General features: G+C 42.9%; 1 protein-coding gene across 1 annotated transcript in view; it reads left to right on the top strand.

The window, feature by feature from the left end:
- WRNIP1 (WRN helicase interacting protein 1) overlaps window positions 1–24,174 on the top strand; it is a 144,783-nt gene that overhangs the window by 33,733 nt on the left and 86,876 nt on the right. The window contains 1 exon segment of the mRNA XM_040431986.1: window positions 21,421–21,626. Coding sequence (XP_040287920.1) covers window positions 21,421–21,626 — 206 coding nt within the window.

Here is a 24,174-nt window from a genome sequence, read left to right as displayed (position 1 = left end):
GTATCGGTCTCTTTGTCTGTACTTGGGTCCAGCAGTCTCTCCCTTCTCCTTACATCTCCTCTTTATGTAAACTTTTATGTAATCTGATCCTTCAGTGTGCAGGCAGCCCGTGTTTACTGAAGATGGATTTGAGAACTTAATGGATAGTTAGGCTAGTTTCACATCTGCGTTTTTAAAACCAGCAAGCTGTTCCGGAGGACTGTACCGTATGTGGCACTCATGCCAGAAACCAGCTGGATCTCTGTCTGATCCCATTGTAGTCAGTGGGGTCCGGCAGTGAAGGCTACATCTGGCTATGCCAGATATCGTGAAATCCGGCAGGCTGTTCCTCTGGCAGATGTGACATTAGCCTTAGTAAAGTGAAGGAGGGGCAAATGTGGTCGGCACTCCTAATCTTCCCTTAAAAAAATGTTGCCCTCAGGTGCATGCTTTACACTATAATGAAGTGTTTGCCAGACCCCATTTTTCCAAATGGATTAGGTGATTGGGTGTGACCCACAACGGGTCAGACACCTGACATACAAGGATATTACATAGTAAATGCCCCAAAAGTCTTTGTTTGGCATATCCCTTTAAAAAGGTTTTCCAGGATTTTATAACTTATGACCTATCCTCTGGATAGGCCATCAGTATCTGATCAGTGGGGGTCCAGCACCTGGGACCCCCGTCAATCAGCTGTTCGAGAAGGCAGCAAGACTCCTGTGAGCGCCGCGGCCTTCTTGCAGCTTAACAAGCACAGTGCCGTACATTATATAGGGGCTGTACTTGAACGGGGCTTAGCTGTGCTTAGGCCACGTGTCTGATGAATGTTTCGGCACTGGCTTAGGGAAACCTGCGAGAAGGCCGCTGCGCTCACAGGAACACCAGTGCCTTCTCAAACAGCTGATTGGTGGCGGTTCGACACCCAACCCCCCACCAATCAGATGCTGATTTATTGCTTACTTTTTATTTATGCTTTGAATCCCGTTCAGAGCAAAAAGAGGTCTTGCAGGGTATCTGCCTTTCTAGAGTTATCAAATGCCACATTATGGGAGGTTTAAACAAGAGAAAACGTAGCAGGGCAATACACTAGGGTGTATTCACACATAGCAGTTGAAGTGCAGTTAAAACCAGATCAAGACTGTGTCTATAAAAAAAACAAAAACCTGTACATGGTTTAGCCAAGGATTTGTGATGCATTAATTGACTACTGATTGATGTCGAAGCACCAGCAAGTAGATGCCGGCAAAGTACTGGGAAGTGTAGGAATGGGAGCAGCGGAAGATGGGAGTAGGATTTTTTACAATAAGTCTGCTTTATACACTTAGAAAAGTCCTGGACTAATGGATACAGTAGTAATATGAAAAAAAAAAAGTTAAACTATACATACAAGAAAGGATAAGTGACCAGTGTAATGCCTGAGATATAGAATACTGTTTAAAATTAGAGAACTGATAGTTAAAGAGGACCTTTCACCGATTATGACAATGTGAACTAAGCATACAGACATGTAGAGCGGCGCCCGGGGATCTCACTGCACTTACTATTATCCCCGAGCGCCGCTCCGTTCTGCCGCTATGCCCTCCGGTATCTTCGCTCACTAAGTTATGGTAGGCGGAGATTTCAGTCACTAAGTTATGGTAGGCGGAGTCACCCCTTGTTCTGCTGTAGCGCTGGCCAATCGCAGCGCAGAGCTCACAGCCTGGGAGGTTCTTTTCTCCCAGGCTGTGAGCTCTGCAATGCGATTGGCCAGCGCTACAGCAGAACAAGGGCAGACTCCGCCTACCATAACTTTGTGAACGAAGATACCGGAGGGCATAATGGGAGAACGGAGCGGCGCCCAGGGATAATAGTAAGTGCAGTGAGATCCCCGGGCGCCGCTCTACATGTCTGGAGTTCACATTGTCATAATGGGTGAAAGGTCCTCTTTAAGACCATAGTCTGGACCATAGAAGTGGCAAGAGTTCACGATGATCATTCAAAGGACACGAATAAATGCACAATGTGGAGAAGGAAAGAAAGAGGAGAACAAGGGGAAGTGGGAGGCAAGAATTGAATAAATGTCCAATATGTGGTGCTGGATCGTGAGCAGTATATCGATATTGTATTATGCCAGAGCTAGAAGAGATGGAAATAAGTGCAGGTGGACATACTCTGTCGTCTTCTAGGTCTGGATAAGTTTGTCATGTTTATCTAGCAGTATGCTTGAGAGCTTCTCATGTATCATGAAGCTGTTCATTCTAGTCCTAACCTCCTGGAGTGGAACCGTTCTCATTTGCCACCAGTTGGAGATGGTTGGTTTTCCTGCAAGGAGGAAAATACAGAGGTGAAACGGACTGAGAGCTGGGACTTTGTGGTGCAGGAGGGTTTTTCTTGGGCTACTTTCACACTCGCGTTTTGGCTTTCCGTTTCTGAGATCCGTTCAGGGCTCTCACAAGCAGTCCAAAACGGATCAGTTTTCCTTAATACATTCTGAATGGAAAAGGATCTGCTCAGAATGCATCAGGTTGCCTCCGTTCAGTCACCATTCCGCTCTGGAGACGGACACCAAAACGCTGCCTGCAGTTTTCTCTGACACAATAGAAAACTGATCCGTCCCCCATTGACTTTCAAAGGAGTTCATGACGGATCCGTCTTGGCTATCTTAAACAATTTAACAGAGAGTCTCTCGGCAAGTTCACAATGAATTGTTGGATTAACCAGATAATCTATTTTGACTGACCATGAAAGGCTGGGTTTGAAATATTTTAGGCAAAACAGTTAAACTTGAATTTTTTGGGCTAATACAATCCAAAGATCTGTTCTGTTCATACAAGGGAATTCTGACAGCTGCCTGGATGATAGGAGCTGTTTTCTTGGTGAGATGTATTTTAGGATGCCTAGGCTGGGCTCTGCTGCTAAACATTTTCACACTTGTTTAGGTGTCTGACCTTCTGCTCATGTTGGTAGTCCAGCTGACCCCAGTGTTATGTCTTCTCAAACGCCATCGTGAGACCATCTGGCTCATGGCTTCAGGGCCACGGTTTTATTCTTGTCTACTTAAGAGACTTCTTATGCACCTGTAGATGGTGTAACTTTTGGCTAATTATCTTGACCTGTATTTGAAGCTTTTAGGCCTCATGCACACAACCGTATTTTTCATCAACATTTTTTTGCAGGTAGCACTTTCATTTCTATGGTCCATGCATTGAATTTTGCAGATCCATGGTTTGTGGACCAAAATATGGACATGTTCATTTCTGTGAGGCCTTAGGCTACTTTCACATATGCATTACAGTTTTGAGATTTGGCAGAGGATCTCAAAACCGGAGCAAAAACACTTCAGTTTTGTCCCCATTCATTGTCAATAGGGACAGAACAGAACAAACCAGATCAGGATGCATTCTTTTCTGGTTTGTTCAGTTTGGTTTGGTCTGCGAAACTGAATAAACTGGATCCGGCATGAAAATCAATGTAAAGGCTCATGCACACGAACATATTTTCTTTCCGCTTCCGTTCCGTTATTTTTGCGGACTGTATGCGGAACCATTCACTTCAATGATTCCGCAAAAACAACGGAAGGTACTCCGTGTGCATTCCGTTCCGCAAAAAAGTAGTGCATGTCCTATTATTATCCGCAAATCACGGTCTGAGGCCCCATTCAAGTCAGTGGGTCCACAAAAAATACGGAACGCATCCGTATTTTGCGGATCCATACTGTAGAAATGCTATGCCCAGCCCATATTGCTCATGTGTTTGGTGATTAATAAGTTACTGTTTCCGTTTCCGATCCGCAAAAAACAGATCGCATACGGATATGTTTTGTGGAATAACGGAATGGAAGAGGACTTAAATCAGAGGAAAAAAAACACCTCCGATATGCAACAAATGGATCCGCGAAACGGACCGCAAAACAACGGTCATGTGCATGAGCCCTAAGTAAATGGTGCTCGGATCAGTTTTTTTTCGGTACCTATTGACTTAGGCCTCATGCACACGACAGTTGTTTTTATCGGTCCGCAAAATGGGGTTCCGTGATCCGTGTCCGTTTTTGCTTCCGTGTGTCTTCCTTTATTTTTGGAGGACCACCAGACATAAAGGAATGTAAAAAAAAGTCTAAGACAGGTTTGCCATGCAAATGATAGGGGAAAAAACGGACGCGGACGACAATCTTGTGTGCCTCCGTGTTTTTTAGTGCTCCCATTGACTTGAATGGGTCCTCGAACCGTTTTCCGTGAAAATAATATTACATGTTATATTTTTTTGACGGACTGGAATCACGGACGCGGATGGCAAACGGTGCATTCGCCGAGTTTTCAACGGACCCATTGAAAATCAATAAGTCCGCAGAAAATCACAAAAAACGGCGCAACGGACACGGAATAAAACAACGTTCGTGTGTATGAGGCCTTACAATGGTTTTTATGCCTGATCCAGTTTGTTCAGTTTCTATTTAATACAGCCGGATCCGGATGAAACAGAAGTGCTTTATTCAGGTTTTGAGATCCTGAGTTCTGTTCTTAAAGCTTGAATCAAAAACGCTGATGTGGAAGTAGCCTTATCTGTGATCTTATCACTTCAATTGGGAAGACACTGCATTCACTAGTTGTAATTTAAAGCTGATCCTTTAAATTTTACTGCTGCCATTTTTTATTCTGATGAGGGAGAGTGCTTGGAGTATGCCGTCTTTATGAACTGTTTGTGACTGGATTAATGCTCCATAGTGGAAGTTGTAACTGAAAGCGCCTGAACCGGAGAAGAGGATCCTGAAGGGGCAAATGTCAGTAGGTGAAATGTTAATAGTTCAATTTGGATCAACAGGCTATATCAATATAATTATAGCAGAGTTCCATGATGCTCAACTGCATCCGCTAAAATCCCCTAAATAGGATGGGGGATGATAACATGAACAAAAGTTAGATAAGGGGGGGCATTCACACGACCAATTCTGTCTTGTGGCTCACGGAGCCACAAATACGGATGCAGACCCCATAAAAAAAAATGCCTATTCTTGTCCGCAAAATGGACACGGACAGAACATTTTCTATAATTTAAGGCTCAGCCACATGTGGACAGCACCCGGATGGGGGAGAGCAGCCAATGGCAGGCAGGGGACGGAGATGAGCCTCCCTAACATTGCGGGTGACACTAGGGAGGCTCGTCCCCATCTCCGCCTGCCATTGGCTGTCCTGTTACATGTGCGCTTGGCAGCTGAAGACATCTGTGTTGGTCCCATGTTCATATGTGCCCGTATTGCTGAGGAAAATGATGTTTTAATATATGCAAATGAGCCTCTAGGAGCAATGGGGCATTGTTTTTACATCTAGAGGCTCTGGTCTCTCTGCAACTATCACATTCTCTGAACTTTGATTGACAGGGCCAGACAGACGTGATGATGTTTTCACTGCCTGGCCCTGTGAATCAAAGTGCAGAGGACGCGGCAGTCGCAGAGAAAATAATTAAGACTGTAGGAGTAACAGCAGCGCCCCTGTTGCTCCTAGAGGCTAATTTGCATATATTAAAACATAATTTTTCTTAGCAATGCGGGGACACATAAACATGGGACCAACACAGATGTCTTCAGCTGCCAAGCACACATGTAACAGGTCAGCCAGTGTCATAGGTACAAATCGGGGAATCTGTCACTAAATTCCTCCCAATAAAACAAGCTGATATGGGAGCTGTGCCCTTGTCAGCTGAATCTAATAGTGTTGGTGCCATTTCACACCATGGCCACAATGCAGTGTTTTAATAATATACAAATTAGTCCCCGGGTGTGACTAGCGCTCCTACAGGCCACACCCCCACCACTTTTTGACTGATATGGCCTGGCAGTGAAGATGTAATCACGCCTGGCTTCTTCACCTCAGTGTTTGGCGCAGTACGGTACAGAAGCACACCAGTAGATGGATTCTGTACTGCACGAAACATCAGCCTCTGCACACAAACACAAGTCCGCTTGAAAAATATATATGAAAATGTTATGGTCTTAAGATCTGACTTAGCTCCATGAATGAGTGTCTTACCTTCTACTAGTCCTACAAAGTTATTCTCAGTTTTAATTCTGCACTACCCGATGGTAAAGACCTTTTTTGGTATAAATAACACAGTTTGAGCTCTGCATCAGGTACTGTACAGTGGCTTAGAAAGTTCAACTAATCCTGTGGAAATTATCATGCATACTTGGATCTTCATGAAGTCCCTGCTTGTTGGCTAACAAGATATTTTCAAGTGACCATACTTCTTACAATAAGTAAAAGGAAGCAAAGTAAGAGTGCTATTATACATGCACATTAGCGGCCTCGGGCAGTGCTTGCGATGTACCGCTAATTACTGGCTGTACCTGGACTTGCCATTGCCATATTTCAGGTTGCCAAAAGTACCCACACACTGATGGGATTTGTTATTGTTGCCGTTAACCCCTTCCCGAACTTGACGTAATTGTACATCATGAAAGGAAGTGACTTGCCGCATTTTGATGTACTATTATGTGTGGTGCTGGGCGGTGGGGTGCACGCCGATCACTGCAGGGCCGGCAGTCCCTGTTAGCCGGGCCCCTTGCTAATCAGCCGCTGACTGTGGCATAGAAGGTGCATGCGGCAGGTGAGGGAGCCCATCGGGTCCCCCGCCACTTGCTGTGGCGGGGACACGGTGGTTGACAAGGCAGCCGATGTCATGGACGGCATCGGGACCTGCCTTCTACGGGGGACCGAGGAGATCCAGCCCCAACCTAGGCAACCTGTAGTGTATTACTCAGTGTAATACACGAACAGGCAATGCATTACAATACAAAAGTATTTTAATGCATTGAAGAGGGGATCAGAACTCAAAAGTTGAAGTCCCAGAGTTGGACAAGAAATAAAGTTTAAAAAAAATATATGTTTTTAATTAAAAAAAAATTTGTTTCAAGTTAAAAAAGAAAAAAAAATGCCCCTTTCCCCTGATTTTATAATACAAACTAGGAAAAAACACACATATTGGGTATCGCTGCATCCGTAATGACTGGCTCTATAAATATATTCCATGATCCCGTATGATAAAAACTGTCAAAAAAAACATTTTTGTCACCTTACATCACAAAGTGCAACACCAAGTGATCAAAAAGGCATATGTCCCACAACATGGTACCAATAAAACAGTCACTTCATCCTGCAAAAAATGAGTCCCTACATAAGAAAATTGCTAAAAAAAAAAAAAAAATATAGCTCTCAGAACATGGAGAAGTGAAATAAAAAAAAAAGTATACATACAGATGTAGCAGGGTTAACACACAAATTCTTAACTCAAATTTCTTAACTCACCGTGTTATCTTGAAACAAAAGCTATTGAAAAGCAATTGTAGGTGTTTGATTAACACATTTAGTTTAGATAACACGTCTCATAAAGCACATGTGTTAACTCTACTACATCTGTATTAGGTATCGCCGCGTCCGTAACAACCAGCTCTATAAAAATATCACATGACCTAACCCCTCAGCTGAACACCATAAAAGAAATAAAATAAAAACAGTGACAGAGATTTTTTTGTCACCTTGCGTCTTAAAATTGCAACACCAAGCGATCAAAAAGACTTATGCCCCCCAAAATAGTACTAATCAAACAGTCACCTCATCCCACAAAAAATTAGACCCTACCCAAGACAATCGGTCAAAAAAAAAAAAGACTCAGACAATGGAGACATTAAAATGTTTTTTTTTATTTTTTTTTGCTTCAAAACTGCTATTATTATGTTAAAGTGAAATGAATTAAAAAAGGTAGACATATAAGGTTTTGCCGCGTCCGTAATAAGCTATTTTTTGTCATCTAACATCACATAAAGTGCAACACCAAGCGATCAAAAAGGCATATGCCCCCCAAAATACTCATCAAAGTACTAATCAAACCGTCACCTCATCCTGCATGGGAATGAAACCCTACCTAAGACTATCGGTCAAAAATAAAAAAGCTATGGCTCTCAGACTATGGAGACACTAAAACATCATTTTTTTTGGTTTAAAAAATGCTGCTATTGTGTAAAACTTACCTAATGCTAATATGTATACTTTTTCTTATTTATTTATCTCCACATCCATAATGATCTGCTCTATAAAAATGTCACATGACCTAACCCCTCAAGTGAACGCTGTAAAAATAAATAAATAAAAACTGTGCCAAAGCAACCAATTTTTTGGGTCACCTTGTCCCATAAAGTGCAATAATAAATAATCAAAAAATCATATGTACCCAAAAATGGTACTAATAAAAAACGTCAACTCTTCATGCAAAAAACGAGCCCCTGCACAAGACGATCGGCAGAATTTTTTTTTTAAAATAAGGCGTTCAGAAAATGGTTGTTCAAAAACAACCTGCTCTTTAAAAATAGCACACGATCTACCCTGTCAGATAAATGTTGTAAAAAAGAAAAACTGTGCCAAAACAGACAATTTTTGGTTACCTTGCCTCACAAAAAACCTAATATAGAGCAATTAAGAATCATATGTACCCCAAAATTGTACCAATAAAACTGGCACCTTATCCCCTAGTTTCCAAAGGGGTCACTTTTTGGGATTTTCTACTGTAAGGGTGCATCAGGGGGGCTCCAAATGGGACATGGCATCTAAAAACCAGTCTAGCAAAATCTACCCTCCAAAAACCATATGGCGCTCCTTTTCTTTGGTGCCCTGCCACGTGCCCTTACACCAGTTTGTGACGACATGTCGGTTATTTCTGTAAGGCCACTTTCACACTTGCGTTTTGGCTTTCCTTTTGTAAGATCCGTCATAGGCTCTCACAAGCGGTCCAAAACGGATCAGTTTCACCCAAATGCATTCTGAATGGAAAAGGATCCGCTCAGAATGCATAAATTTTCCTCCGATCAGTCTCCATTCCGCTCTGGAGGTGGACACCAAAACTCTGCCTGCAGCGTTTTGCTGTCCGGTTGACGAAACTGAGCCAAACGTTTTCTCTGACACAGTCTGGCACAATAGAAAACGGATCCGTCTCCCATTGACTTTCAATGGAGTTCATGACTGATCCGTCTTGGCTTTGTTACAGATAATTCAAAACGGTACCGTTCATGATGGATGCATGTGTTGTATTATTGTAACGGTTCAGTTTTTGCTGATCCTTGACGGATCCGCCCATAATGCGAGTGTGAAAGTAGCCTAATACCGCAGAATCAAGGTTATAAATATTATGTTTTGTTTGGCTGTTAACCCTCGATGTGTTAAAGAAATAAATGGGATTAAAATGGTAAATCTGCCCAATAAGTGAAATTAATCTCCATTTTCCTTTTAATTCTTGTGAACACCTAATGGTTAACAAAGTTTGTAAAATCTGTTTTGAGTAACTTGAGGGGTGTAGTTTCTACATTGGGGTTCATTTATGGGGGGTTTCCACTATGTAAGCCTCACAAAGTGACTTCAGACCTGAACTGGCCCTTAAAAAGTGGGTTTTGGAAAATTTCTTTAAAAGTTAAAAGAAACTGCTTTTAAATTCTAAGCCTTTTAACATTCTAAAAAAATAAAATGACATTTACAAAATGATGCCAACATAAAGTAGACATATGGGGAATGTTAAGTAATAAATATTTTGAGGTATCACTTTCTGTTTTCAAAGCCGAGGAAATTAAAATTAGAAAATTGCAATTTTTTTTACCAGTATGGGAAATGTGGGATTTTTTCATAAATAAAGGTGAATATATTGACTCAATTTATGACTATCATTGAAGTACAATGTGTCGCTAGAAAACAGTCTCAGAATGGCTTGGATAAGTAAAAGTGTTTCAAAGTTATTACCACATAAAGGTCACACGTGTCAGATTAGCAAAAAAAAAAATGGCCTGGGCAGGAGGGCGAAGAAACTGGTCAGAGGTAAAAGGGGTTTAAAAATTGTTTTGTAGTACCAGTGTGGATTACCACTGACAGGTGACTTGAATGACATTGACTAATGAAATGGTGGGTGACTAGGAGTGCAGTGACTGCTACTATATACTTTAGCTTCTAAAATAGCTAACAGTGATTGCCAAGTTTTTGATGTGAGAAGGAAAGCAGCTCTGGTGCATAAACCGCTTGTCTTTAACAAGCAGCAAAAGTTGCAAGTTTTAGGCTACTTTAACACTTGCGTTTTTTGCGGATACATCATGGATCTGCAAAAACGCTTCTGTTAAAATAATACAACCGCATGCATCCGACATGAACAGATCCGGTTGTATTATTGAAAGTCTATGGAGGACGGATCAGTTTTCTATTGTGTCAGAGAAACCCATTCCGCTCTGGAGGCGGACACCAAAACGCTGCCTGCAGCGTTTGCTGTCTGCCTGACGAAGCGGAGCCAAACGGATCCGTCCTGGCACACAATGTAAGTCAATGGGGACGGAATCGTCTTGGCTCCGCTTCGTCAGGCGGACAGTAAACTGCTGCAGGCCAGTGTTTTGGCGTCCGCCTCCAGAGCGAATGGTGACTGAAACGGAGGCAAACCTGATGCATTCTGAGCGGATCCTTTTCCATTCAGAATGCATTAGGGCAAAACTGATCTGTTTTGGACCGCTTTCGAGAGTTTTGAATGGATCTCACAAACCTCTTTTTAGTTATCATTAGTGAAGGAAATTAAATACTTGATTTGGCCATTTTGACATAACTAGTCACTCTTCAAGTGTATGCGTCTTGTTTGTACTTTTTTGTGTAGGGTTAGAGATGGGGATTTTTTTTTTTTTATATAGTTTATTTAGAATTGTATATTTATACTAGAAAACTTGCTCAGAAATGTCCTTAGCAGCACTCTCTAAATTAGCATATCTAAGGAACATCTGGCTTCCTAAAACAGTAAAGTGCAGTACTGACTAGGAAGACGGCCTGGATGGGAAGTGCTGGGTGTCTGCCCAAACTGCTCCCTCATATAGTGGGGACAGTACATACGGTACCTGTTGATCAAATATATTTATATTCCTAGGTCTCTCTCACTGATCAACATGGCCCAGCCATGTCAATGAGTTCTTCTGCTGTATTCCTGGCACGCTGAGTAATTAACTGGACGCCAGGAGAGATGTGTGATCGAGCAGTAGGCCCTCGCTATTGGCAATGCAGGGAGCAGGGGGAAGCTGTTCTACTGTATATGGGACAGTTTTAGTATATAACTCAGCCTCCCGGGAATACAGCAGAATCACTCACGGACATCGCTGGCCACGCTTCTCAGTGAGAAATAGCAGGGAAATGAATATATATTTAGGTATAGATATTAATATAAACTGTACGCTATATGAGGGCAGCAGCGCCCAGCCCATTTTTTCCAGTCAGTACCGCTCTGTACTGTTATTATGAAGACTGATGTGCCTTAGCAATGCTCGCTTAAGAAGAGCGCTAAGGGACATTTCTGGACATGTTTTGTAGTCTTAAATGAGCAATTTCTCTTAATTAAACTATAGTAGAAAAATGTCCCCCTATGTCTGTTCCTACACATTAGAAAAAAATAAATAAAAATTAGTTATCCTTTACGGGCTGTGGAGTCGGAGTCGAGGAGTCGGAGGTCGGGGGAAATTTTGGGTACCTGGAGTCGGAGTCGGCAAACAATGCACCGACTCCGACTCCGTCTTTTACTAAATTTTAGATTGGAATAAAAAAAAAAATAGCAAGTTTAAATGTCCCAATTCACAAAAAGTATAATTAATGACTTCTCTACTGTAAGTATAAAGACCAATTCTTGCAGTGCCTCTAGTACCCGCAAAACGAACACGTTAAGTGACCGTGAAGTAGCATGCTTTTCATGTGCATTCCCTATATGGCACGCAACGCACAATTAGGAGCTGCAATACTTATACTTTCCATAGTGTTGTGTTCTGCTTTTACAGGAACGCAGCGCTCCATGTGTAACTAGCCTCTCACTGATAAGGGATTAAATAAATATGTTTTTTGAGGACTAGAGAGTGAGACACCTTGTATAAGTGAAGGGAATGGAGGGCCAATAGTTCAAGACTGAAGCTGTAAACCTTGGAAAAACTGCTGTCATTCAGCTAAGGCTATAAAAACTTGTAACTACTCCGATTGTTAGCTTAAACTTTAAACTTGACTATGGGATTCTCCTAGGAAATCTTGTTTTAGAATAAACTGCCCCTTCCTGGGATCCTCCCACTGCCCTATCTTTCAGCAGCAGATAAGCACACAAAGGAGAAAGCAGCTTCCCAGCAGTAGTCCTGTGGTAGGTTGCGTTTCTTTCCCTCAAGGAATGTATAAAATACATTCGCATATTAATACAGAGGAGTCGGGGAGTCGGAGTCGGAAGTACATAAAACTGAGAGTCGGAGTCTGGAACATTTATCTACGACTCCACAGCCCTTGATCCTTTAAATATCTTTGTAAAGTGTTTCAGAGTTAATATAATGTACTAATATATAAAAAGGCAAACAGTGCTGCAAACGACTCTGGCTGCAGTGGTCACATAGTGTAACCTCCTTAAGCCAATCAGGCAACAGGTTGAAACAGACATACATAGTGCCAACTGTAACTGCTGAGGCATGGCTTCTCAGCCTGCCTCTCATCTCCTTGCATGGACTTTTTTTTTAATAAGTGTGCAGTTTTACATGTAAACTGTGTTACATGGAGTAGATGTATCAAAACTGCCTAAAAGAAAATCAGTTTATTGCCCATTCACAGCACAGCTTCTATTTTACCAGAGCAGCTTAAGAAATGAAAGCTCAACTTTGTTTGCTATGGGCAATAAGCTCTGGGTTCTTTAAAGGCACCTTTGGGGGCATTTTTTTTATTATTGCATTGTACTCATTTTGAGCTAAAATATATTTTTTAATTGGTCTATATTAAAAAATATGGTGCCCTTTTTTTCTGTACAGAGCTGAGATGCTCTAGTAGCAGCCTCTGAATTCTCTCTCTCTTCCGTCAGGTTGGAGCTGAATGTGCTCTTCATCTCTGCTCACTGACATTATAAACGCGCATCAAAGCTCAATCCTTATCTAACTGATAGGAATGTGGCTTAAATAAGTGTTTATGCACCTCTTAATAAATTAGCGATAAGACAGAAAGTGAATGTACCAGTCACACAGCTAGAAGAACTGTTAATCCTTTACGGCTGTACGGCTCAATATTTTTAATAAAGACAATGGAAAAAAAATATTGGCCGAAAATTATTAAAATTGCAATCGTACAAAAAATTGCCTCCAAAACTTGCACATAGCCTTTAAGACCATTTTGTAAATGAGGCCCGTTATGTAATGTATGGTAACAGTTAGTAACATTAAACCTCTCCAGTATCTGCTCTGCAAACTGTATTTATTTGAGCAGATTTGTCAAAATTGTGTTAGGGTGCTTTCACACTGGCGTTTAAGTTTTCCGTATTGAGTTCCATCATACCGAAAAAAACACTCCAGTTTTGTCCCCATTCATTGACAATGGGGACAAAACGGAACAGAACGGAATGCTCCATAATGCATTCCGTTCCGTTTAGGTTGTGTTCCCAGACCGGAGAGCAAACCGCAACATGTTGTATTTTGCTTTCCGTCCTGGGATGCGGAGCATGATCCCCTATGCAAGTCAATGGGGATGGATCAGTTTTCTCTGCCACAATAGATAAAGGATCCGTCCCCCCATTGACTTTCAAATGGAGTTCATGACGGATCCGTCTTGGCAGTGTTAAAGATAAAGTAACCGGATCTGTTTGTAACGGATGCAGATGGTTTGTATTATCAGTAACAGAAGCGTTTTTGCTGGACGCTGCGGATCCAGCAAAACACTTATGTGAAAGTAGCCTAAATGAAATACTGTCCTTGTTTCCCATAACAACACAATCTCCGCACAGAGTCACCTTTAACTAGATCATTTTAATAAAAGGAAAGCTGAGATCTGATTGGTTGTTATGGGCAAAAACAACGAAGCAATACATGTGGAAGGAGGTCCACGTCTCCTGCCCTGGGAGGGTAATTCATCCTACAAAAACTTCCACATTTTGTAATTTTAAGGTTTCTTGAAAAAAATAAAAGAAATGACCAATGAGTTTTCAGTACCCCATTGTATTAAAGCTCAGTTGTCATAGAAGGGGGACAGGGATACCACTGAGGGGGCAGAGTGGTGAAAGAGTGATGGCATATTAGAGAACTGAGTTTTCTAGAGTCTAGGACTTTATTGCTGGTTACATGGGCTGATGCTATGAAAAACTCTAGTCTTAACATCATTGTAATGTAATGAAACGGCCATGGGTGAATATGAAAACCGAAGAATGTTGAAATAATTGTGTTTTAGCAGTGGGTCACATAATGTGCCGTTTTCCCGTTGACCACTTTTTGAGGTGTTCTAAGTGATCTATGACTGCTGCTTTTAGATTCTCCTGACAGTAACAAAGACAGACTGCGGTTATATTTGGTATTTTCAGGCCTTCTGCAGTGACGCACATGAGAGACTATTCCATCCACTAGATGTTCTTCATGTTGTGGTTAAGAAAGGCATTGCTTCAGATGTTTCCTCTCCTAACTTGTGTCAGTTTCCCAATAGTAGGATAGTATGCACATGGAGGCAGAATCTACCACCTGGCATTAGCACTCATGCAAGCTTAAGCACTTTAAAAGCAGAATTCCTGGTGACTTTATGTAGTGTGTGTGAAAGGAACCAGATGCATAGACTGTGAGCTGACAAGACACTACTGAACCCTGATCTCACCCTACAATCTTGTGGATCATTGTTCTCCATCTACTAATGGGTTCCTGAAAATGTACAATTGTTCTTTGTGACCTGTTCCTTTAAAGTAGGGATCGACCGATATTGATTTTTTAGGGCCGATACCGATAATTTGTGAACTTTCAGGCCGATAGCCGATAATTTATACCGATATTCTGGGAATTTTCATTTTTGAGAAAAAAAAAAATTCCTACACAAATCTGCTGAAAATTAATATGTTTTTTGGTAATGTGTATTTTTTTTTGTTTATTGTTAATGTGTATTTTTTTTTATAAATCTTTTTCATTTATACTTAATATTTTTGTGTTTTTTTTTTTTTTACTAACTTTTAACCCCCTTAGGGACTAGAACCTTTGTCCTATTCACCCTGATAGATCTCTATCAGGGTGAATAGGATCTCACACTGTCCCTGCTGCTCTGTGCATAGTGCACACAGCAGCATGGAGCTGAACATGGCAGCCAGGGCTTCAATAGCATCCTGGCTGCCATGGTAACCGATCGGAGCCCCAGGCTTACACAGCTGGGGCTCCGATCGGAGGAGCAGGGGAGAGGGGATCCTGTGGCCACTGCCACCAATGATTAATACTGGGTGGGGGGGGGGGGGCGCGCACTGCGCCACCAATGTTTTTACTATTGGCCGGGATTGGGATGGGGGGGGGGGGCGCACTGCGCCACCAATGATTAATACTGGGGGGCTTGGGGGGGCGCACTGCGCCACCAATGAAGATAAGTCTCTCGATCATTCATATACAGGAGGCGGGAGCTGGCTGCAGAATCACATAGCCGCACTCCCAGACCTTCTATCAGCGGTAGCTGCGATCCGCGGCACACTGAGGAGTTAACTACCGCGGACCGCAGCTATCGATCATAGAGGTCGGGAGCCGGCTATGTGATTCTGCAGCCAGCTCCCGCCTCCTGTATATGAATGAATGAGAGGCTTATCTTCATTGGTGGCGCAGCGGCCACAGCCCCTCCCCTCCTCTTATGTTTCTATCCCCTCATTGGCGGCAGCGGCAGCAGCAGCACAGGGGGAGGGAGACACTGCTTCCTTCTCCCCTGTGCTGCAGAGGGAACACAGAGAGCGCTGAGAGCAAGCGCGATCTGTGTTCCCCATACGTTATCGGTATATCGGCAAAATAGATGCCGATACCGATAACGTTCAAAATCCTCAATATCGGCCGATAATATCGGCCAAACCGATAATCGGTCGATCCCTACCTTTAAAGGGAACCTGTCACCTCCAAAAACCATCCCTAGCCAGCAGCGTGTTTCCAACGATAATTTTCTTCCTGAAGGTCGATGCGGCTAACAGTTCAGAAAACGTTCTTTTATCCCCTGCCGGCGCGCTTCTCTAGTCATGCTTGAAGTTAAGGGGGCAGCGGCCTCCTTGCTTCAAGTCAAGGTATCCACGCCCCCTTCCCTGCCCCTTTCGCTGTGACTGACAAGCGCTTATGCAGAGAGTTCGGCAAAGCTGTCAGTCACAGCGAAGGGGCAGGGAAGGGAGCGTGGTTATCTTGACTTCCCTTTAATTCATGCTACAATTTGTACCACTTAAGGAGGACCTTTCACTTGTAAAAACTATGTGAAGTAAGTATGCTGCCATGTAGAGCGGCGCCCGGGGATCTCACTGCACTTACTATTATCCCCGGGCGCCGCTCCATTCTCTCCGTTAGTCCCTCCGGTACCTTTGCTCCTTAAGTTATAGTAGGGGCGGTCTTCCCTTGTCTGTGGGCGTCTCCTTCTCCTAGGCTGCAGCGCTGGCCTATCGCAGTGCACAGCTCACAGCCTGGGAGTTTTTTTTCTCCCAGGCTGAGAGCTGTGCACTGCGATTGGCCAGCGCTACAGCCTAGGAGAAGGAGACGCCCACAGGACAAGGGAAGACCCGGCCTACTATAACTTAGGGAGCAAAGGTACCGGAGCCTATAACGGGAGAACGGAGCGGCGCCCAGGGATAATAGTAAGTGCAGGTGAGATCCCGGGCGCGCTCTACATGGCAGCATACTTACTTCACATAGTTTTTACAAGTGAAAGGTCCTCTTTCTCAAGGTGCTGGGCCCTATGGTGCAATCTGTGGCCCATACAGTTTCTGTATTACTGGGTGCTTTCTGCCCCCAGGTTCTAATCTGTGCTACAGATGTTGGTTCCATCCTTTTGGTTCTTCCATACATCTCCACTCCGTTACTGTCGTGCTCAATGGTCTCCTTGTACTTCTCAGGGCACTGTCTACGACAGGCCATCCTGGTTCTGCATGTGCATGGTTACCATATCTGGCAGGGGTGGGCCAGCCCAACCGCCACCTTGTAGGTCTAGTGCTACTTATTATAGCTCCAGTATATGGCTGATCTGTTCTGATCTGGCGGGTGGTCCACATACAACCACGCTCCCTACACCATGGCCAGGTGGTTGTTGGCCTTTGTGCTAGGGTTGCTCTTGCCATCTCTATAAGGTACTACGGTATGCTGCGCTTCGCGTTACCCCATGTTATAGAGGAGTACTCGCGTTGTTTCCTATTACAGAGTGGCCCATTCCTGGTGGAGTACAGGGATCCCCACTGGATCTTCTACCTTGTTGGGGCACGTAGCTGGTGAGCATCGGCCGCTGCAGCAGTTTTCGGTCATCGCTGGATGTCCTCCGCCACATGGAATCCTTCTGGGGTCATCAGCATTTTTCGTCGCTGGACGTCCTCCCTGACGGGTCAGGGACAGGACCACTGAGCGCCACACACCTGCCTGGTAGGTAATTTTTCAGCTGATTGCTCTGGCATCGGACAGGGTCCCGTAGTTCCTTCTGGGTCCAGGTGTTCTCGGTATTCCCTTATATTCTCTGCTTAGTTGTACTACATGTCAGAGGGGCAGTCCCCTTGGACCTTGCCGTCGTTTGCACCTGTCAGGTACTTTCTCCCCCCTGGGAGTTTTCAGTACACCGGTCGCAGCTGGTTTCTACATTTCTGTGTAGTCTCACCCGGTTTTTTCATGGCGACTTCTGCATTCCTTATGCATATGGATGTCTGTCAATTTAGTGGTTCATCCCGAGCTGCTGTACTTGCCCTCTCTGGACAATGTATACAGTTTGCTAGTCACTGTTCTTGGAATGGTTAGTTGTCCATGGCCAATGTCCCTTCCCCTATGGTAGTTTCATTTCTCCTTTCCTGGATATTCTGGCTTGCGTTGTCTTCTGGTGGTTCAGCTCCTGGTTCCTTGTGAGCCCATTCCGGGTACTCCTTTCTGGAGTCCCTGTCCCCGTTCTTTTGACCACTCAGGTTCTGCATGACAATCGTTTTTTTTGGGGGGGTCGGGGCCTGGGTTGATTGTTCCCTTTATGGGTTCCAATAGCCTTGTGGTCTTCTTGGGATTCGTGTCTCTTTTCCCATCCTCCCACGTCAAGTACCTGGTATTGAGTGGTTTAGCGCTACGGTTTGCAATTCCGCCGTATGGTCTCCTTCGGGAGGGACCTCCTCCTGTTGTAGAACCTTTCCTCCTTAGGCTGTTGGAGTACTCTCCTTCTACTTCCATGTCTTTCAGTCCAGTGTGTCCTGCTGAGATTTCCTGGGCCTGTATCTGGTTCCTTTTTTCCCTGATGCTTCTCATGCCCAGAGTTTCCTCTGGTCTTTATGCTTCACAGTGATATCTTGTTTTCAGAGGCTCGAGCCTCGTCTCCTGTTTTTGAGACGCAGGTCCTTACTCTTTTTTTCCTGGCTTTTACCTACAACCCCCTCCTTCTCCAAGGGTTGGCGGTTTCCTCTAGCAGCCTTGGGTTTTTTCGCCTTTTAAATAGGGCGCTTATTTCATCACCTGCCTTGCGGTGAGGGGAGACCTGCATCCCTTCACATGTGAGCCTTGCTATGGCTTCACTCACTCGTTTGGCTTCCAGTACTTCCTTGTTTCCTTTCTCCCCTGGCCTGTCAGGGGTTGGCCACAGGTTTTTTCGCTCTTTGGGTCTCTGACAATTTAGAGCGTTAGGTAGTCCCAACACGCGGTGCTGTCCTAATTTTTTCTCCAGCCCTTGGCTGAGCTCGGTGTTCCCTTTTGCCGCCTTCTTGCATTTGGGATTTTCTTCCAGGCATTTTTCCTGGGGTGCTGACAGTCTTCACTGATTCTTCCTTGAGGTTTCTCCCTTGTTATGGAACCTCTTGCCCATTCCGTGTTTTCTCCTGTTGGGTCACATGGTTCTCCTGCACCTGTATACCCAGCCGGTGGCATGGCTGTTCTTTTCCCACCCTCGGGGACTGCTTTTGGACGTCCCATGGTGCTGTGTCCCCCAATGCCATGCACGAGAAAATTGGATTTTTTGTACTCACCGTAAAATCCTTTTCTCGTAGTAGGCATTGGGGGACACAGATCCCACCTATGTTTTTACTTCCGATTTTCCGGGCTGGTCTCTTGATCTTTCCCGGTACGGGAGTTGTTGGTTCCTTGCTTTTTTTTTCTCTCTCCTACTGCTTTTGGTACAAACTGAATAGCCTTGTGCCTGTGGAGAGGGTATAGCCCAACGGGGAGGGGGCCAACACTTTTTGTGTCTAGTGCCTCCTAGTGGTAGTTGGACAAATACCCATGGTGCTGTGTCCCCAATGCCTACTACGAGAAAAGGATTTTACGGTGAGTACAAAAAATCCAATTTTTTACGCTATATTTCTCCACTGTACTTCACTAACCTACCTAAACTTGATATTAGACAGCGCACCCACTGTCTTGAGGTTATGTTCCTTCACTTTCTATTTTGAATCGCTTGCATGCTCGTGCCACCTACATCTCTAAAACCTCTCCAGTTGTGTGGATCTTATGTGCGTTCATCCGCACCCATCTGCAAGTTGCCACAACTGACAGCCTTCATAATCCTTATCTCCCACTCTTGTCTCCTAGACTTCTCTCCTGTCTCTGGAATTTGCTATCTAAACCATCAGATTTATTCCCAACATTCAGTTTTAAAGGTCATGAGGAAGGACCAAAATTGTCATATGGTCTGAAACACGTTGACGAAACTATCCTGTATGAAGATTTTTAACCGCATCAATTAAAAGTGTTTCCTGCTTAGACGTGGAGCTGGATGTTTTTTCTTCCAATATTCAGTTTTAAAGGGGTTCTCCACTTTTGCTATATTCATGACCTATCCTCAGGATAGGTCATCAATATCAGATTGACAGAAGGATCATGTGTGTAAAGGATAGGTCATCAGTATAGGAAAAGTGGGAAAACACCATTAAGTGTGCACTCAAACCACATCTTTTTAGGCTAGCCTATCACATTCCTTAATCCAACTCTTTCTCTTTTACCACCTTACTGCATTATTCCTCTGAAAAAAATGTTTGGCAGACGGGCCCAAATAATTTTGTACAAAATGTATTTGCCAAGAATCTCAAATTTTACTAAATAAGCGTAGCATTAGGACCAGAATATTTTCTATTACTATGGCATTATTGTACTTTATTTGGTTTGCAGAGTGCTGTCGCATTGTGTTTTTTTCTTTTTGTTCTAGCCATAGCAGCGTGCACCTGCGCATTGGGATGTGCTGACTGACCCCCTTTTTCTTTGCAATTATTCCTCAGAACCTGCTCCCTTCATTCTGCAGTGCACCCAAATGCACTTCATATTTGTACATACAGTACACAGACACTGGCTTGTGACCTGACTTGTGCAGCCTTATGTGTAGTATTGGGGGTGTTTTTTTTTTTTTTTTGTTTTTTTTTTATAAAATACGGTATGACAACGGTGCTTTTTTTTTTTTTTTTTTTTTTTTTTTACTTTTGTGTTACCCCCTGTTTCCTCATAGATTGTAGCTGTTGCGAGCGGGGCCCACACCTCTATTGTTTGAATTGTTCATTCGTCTGCTGCTCTGTAATGCTAGCAAGAGCCTATGATAATAGCAATCGGATTGGGAACTATAAAAAGTGTAAAAAAAAAAAAACATAAAAAATCTAATCACCCCCTTTTCCCAAATTAAAAATAAAAGAATTAAAAAAAATACACATCATGGGTGTTGCAATCTGCGAAAACACCCATAGTATAAAAATTTAAGTGATCAAAAATTCATACACACCCCAGAATGGTATCAATAAAAAGTTCAGATCTCCCTCCAAAAGATTCCGTATATATATATATATATATATATATATATATATATATATATATATATATATATATATATATATAATTATAATGGTATCGCCGGATTTGTACTGACCTGTAGAATAAAAGTAACTGGTCAGTTTTATCGTACATCAAACGTCGTAAATAAAAATAAACTTAAAACTGTGGTGTAATTGCCTTTTTTTTTTTTGCAATTTCAACCCATTTGGAATTTTTTTTTTTCGCTTCCCACTAAATCATATGCAGAAATCAAGCCCTCATATGGTTATGTAAACAGACAAATAAAAAAGTTATGGTTCTGGGAAGGCACGGAGCGTAAAACAAAAACGCTAAAAAACATAAAAAACTCTGGTCCTGAAAGGGTTACCAACTTTAAATTAATTAATTAAACTGAATCTGTCACCCCTATTTTTCTGCAGTTTCATACGGAAAAGACACAATGTGTCTTTCCCTTTCAGTTGTATAGTGGAGCAATTTGGCGGTATTATCATGATATGGTCGACAATGCATCCATTTACTTGAATAGGAGAACACCCTGGTTCTCAGACCTTGCATACCTTTTCTTGCCTGTTGGTGACTGTTCTGTATGAAATTCTAAATTTGCCCTTTGCGTTTTTCTTTACAAGTATATAGAGCTAGTTATTTCCAAACTGGCTTTTTTCTGCTTGTATTTGAGTTTGCATTTACAACTATGACTTTTTGACATTTTGTGATTTTTCTTTTAGATGCCAAATGTATATAGAGGCGAAAGCATTAACAACTTTAGCACATCTTTGTGACGGTGATGCCAGAACGGGACTGAATGGCTTGCAGTTGTCTGTTCAGTCTAGACTTGCTTCAGGGCCACATTCAGAAATGGAGGGAATGATTATAAAGGAAGAGCACATTAAGGAAGGCTTACAGCGCTCTCATATTCTCTACGATCGAGCAGGTGAGCATACATAATGTTTCTTAATAAGGTTGTGTTGGTGATTAGGCATGTTCTGCTGTTACCGGTGTTCATGTCAGCAGCTTGGATCTGACACCAGCTTAGCAAGTAAGAAGAGCTGAATGTGTCCTTATCTAGTGTATGAAAAGACGCATCTGTGCGACAGCATCAGCGCGATAGAAAATGCTTCTCAGCTATTCAGATATCATGTCACTGGGGTTAAGTGTGTCATTTCTAGCGCTTCGAGATGGGAAAAATTATCTCTTGCTATTTATTTTTATTTTTTTTAACACCACTAACATTGCTTAAGTATTATCGTAATACTCTGATCCATGTGGGGAACTAATTAGCTGGCTTGTGATATTGTCCAGTTTAATATATTGCCAGGCAGAGGAATATGTGGGATTCAGTTTCATGATGGTGGACTAAGTTTGTAGACCAGCTGACCGGCATAGACAATGAGAGAATAGGAAAGATTGTGAAATTCATTAAAGAGTAACTGTCATTTCATAAAGCTTTGGATGTGTCAAAAGTTTGATTAGTGGGGTCCGGTTGCTTTGACCACCACCACCAATTGCCAGAACAGGCAGGCAGAAGCATTCAGCTGAATGAAGATTCTCGACTGTCTCATAGACTTTTTTTTTAGCCTGTTTTTCAGGTAGAGAGGAGAGAGTGGTTGGCTGAGGCTTCTGCCTCTTTGTTTTAGCAATCTGCTGGTGTCTCGGCCTCTGGACTCCCACCTTTTAAAACTTTTCACATGTCACTATGACTTGTCAGAACATTTTTGAAACAACATTGGGTTGACACCAATCTGCTGTTTCTTGAGATATAGTACAGCAGTGCTTCGATTTTAAGAAAATATCTTTTTTGTTCATAGGATCCTCTTACCGCACAGAAAAGGGGGTTTAGAGGTCTACCGTTGCAACAAATTTTGATATCTGTGTAGTCTGATCCTACAGTTATACCCCCCTTCCATCTGTTCCCAGATTCCCAGTAACATTTGGTGGATCAAGAGGTGGGGAAAAATGGATGGCAGCAATTTTATTTCCATTAGTATCAGATAGTTGCCGGTCATGCTTCTAGCATCCACCCCTATCTCCAAAACGGGGATCCCAAAGGGAACAGAGAGCAGCCATTTATGCTTGTCCACCCTCCGATCAACATTTTGGGAGTTCTGAAAATAGCTGGCAGTCCCATAGTGGTGAAGTGTAGCGGTGGCTGCGCTTGTTCAGTGCGCTCTCTATTCATCAATATGGGACTTCTGAAACAGTCAAAAGCACTTACTCAGCTATTTTTGGAACTCCATAGCGATGAATGGAGAGCTTGCAGTGCATGTCCAGTGTACTTCCCAACACTTCAGGTGCCCCGTTTTTGAGTTAGGAACGGGTTCCAGGGGTAGAACCCACACCATCTGAAATTAATGGCATATCCTAGCAATATGCCATCATTGTCCCAGAAAGGCTAAACACTTTAACTATCAAGTGACAGTTGCAGTACACACTATTGCATACAAATCAGTGTACTGCTTTGGAATACAGCTGTAGCAGAATAGTTAAAAATTAACTAAAAGTACTACAAAATGTCTAGGTGTAGCTGCAGCCTTACCATGAAAATGTGTGTGTACATAGTTGCTGCAGACACAAAATGATAGAAGATTCTTAGGCCTTCCCGACTGCCCACTGACTATATGCGTCCTATATGCACATACCCCGTGCAGATAGCACGTATATAAACAGTCAGGCTGCCCTTTAATCCTAGCGCTGGGATTAAAGCTCCTGCAATCTAGCAGGAGCAGGTTGGGTCCTGGCTGTGAGAGACAGCAGGGACCCTGAGGAGTAGACAGGAGCAGTTTATTACCGCTTTTGGCTTCTCCGGTGCCGGCAGAAGAACGCTGGACAAGCGCAGGGGGGGAGAGCAGGAAGTGGCCAAGCCGTATCCTCTTAGTCCATGGTGATCACGTGACTGCCAGGTGTCTTGGGTCAGGAGCAGAGTTGCAGGGTCTAAGGAGCACCTGATCAGCCCTGCCTGTTTGTAATGCCCCCACATGGTACTGTTTTCCCTGTAACTGGGGCTCCTGTGGATGCCCCAGTTAGAGTGGAAACTGTGAAAAAAAATATATGTCAGTGTCCTCCAGAGGTCTTTTAATGACCTCCTGGGGGACATATTATGTGCCAAAAATAAATTAAAATAGATGTAAAAAAAAAATCATAAAAAATACAAAAAAAAAAAAAAAAAAGGCCATTGCTAACGGAATCCCTCACCATGGTCGCGCCGTTCACTCAAGCGTATACATGTTATACAGTATATTAAAACAATCAGCACAAAATAGGGAATCCATTGCAATAATGAATTTTTTTTGTCAGTTTTATTTTGGTTTTCCCCAAATTAAACAAAAAAGGGAAAAAATTTCTAAAAAAACATGCTAATAAAAAGTCAAGTGTCAAGTAAAAAACATTGCAAAAAGTATTTTGGTAGTCTAACAAATAAAAAAGTTAGGGTCACTAAACCACGTGCACAAAATCACGAAAATTGCCTAGACATTCAGGTCTTT

This window comes from Bufo bufo, chromosome 5 (assembly GCF_905171765.1).
Source record: "Bufo bufo chromosome 5, aBufBuf1.1, whole genome shotgun sequence".
Lineage (NCBI taxonomy): Eukaryota > Metazoa > Chordata > Amphibia > Anura > Bufonidae > Bufo > Bufo bufo.
The sequence above is the reverse complement of the archived record's forward strand: the minus strand, read 5'-3'. Positions and strand labels throughout refer to the sequence as shown.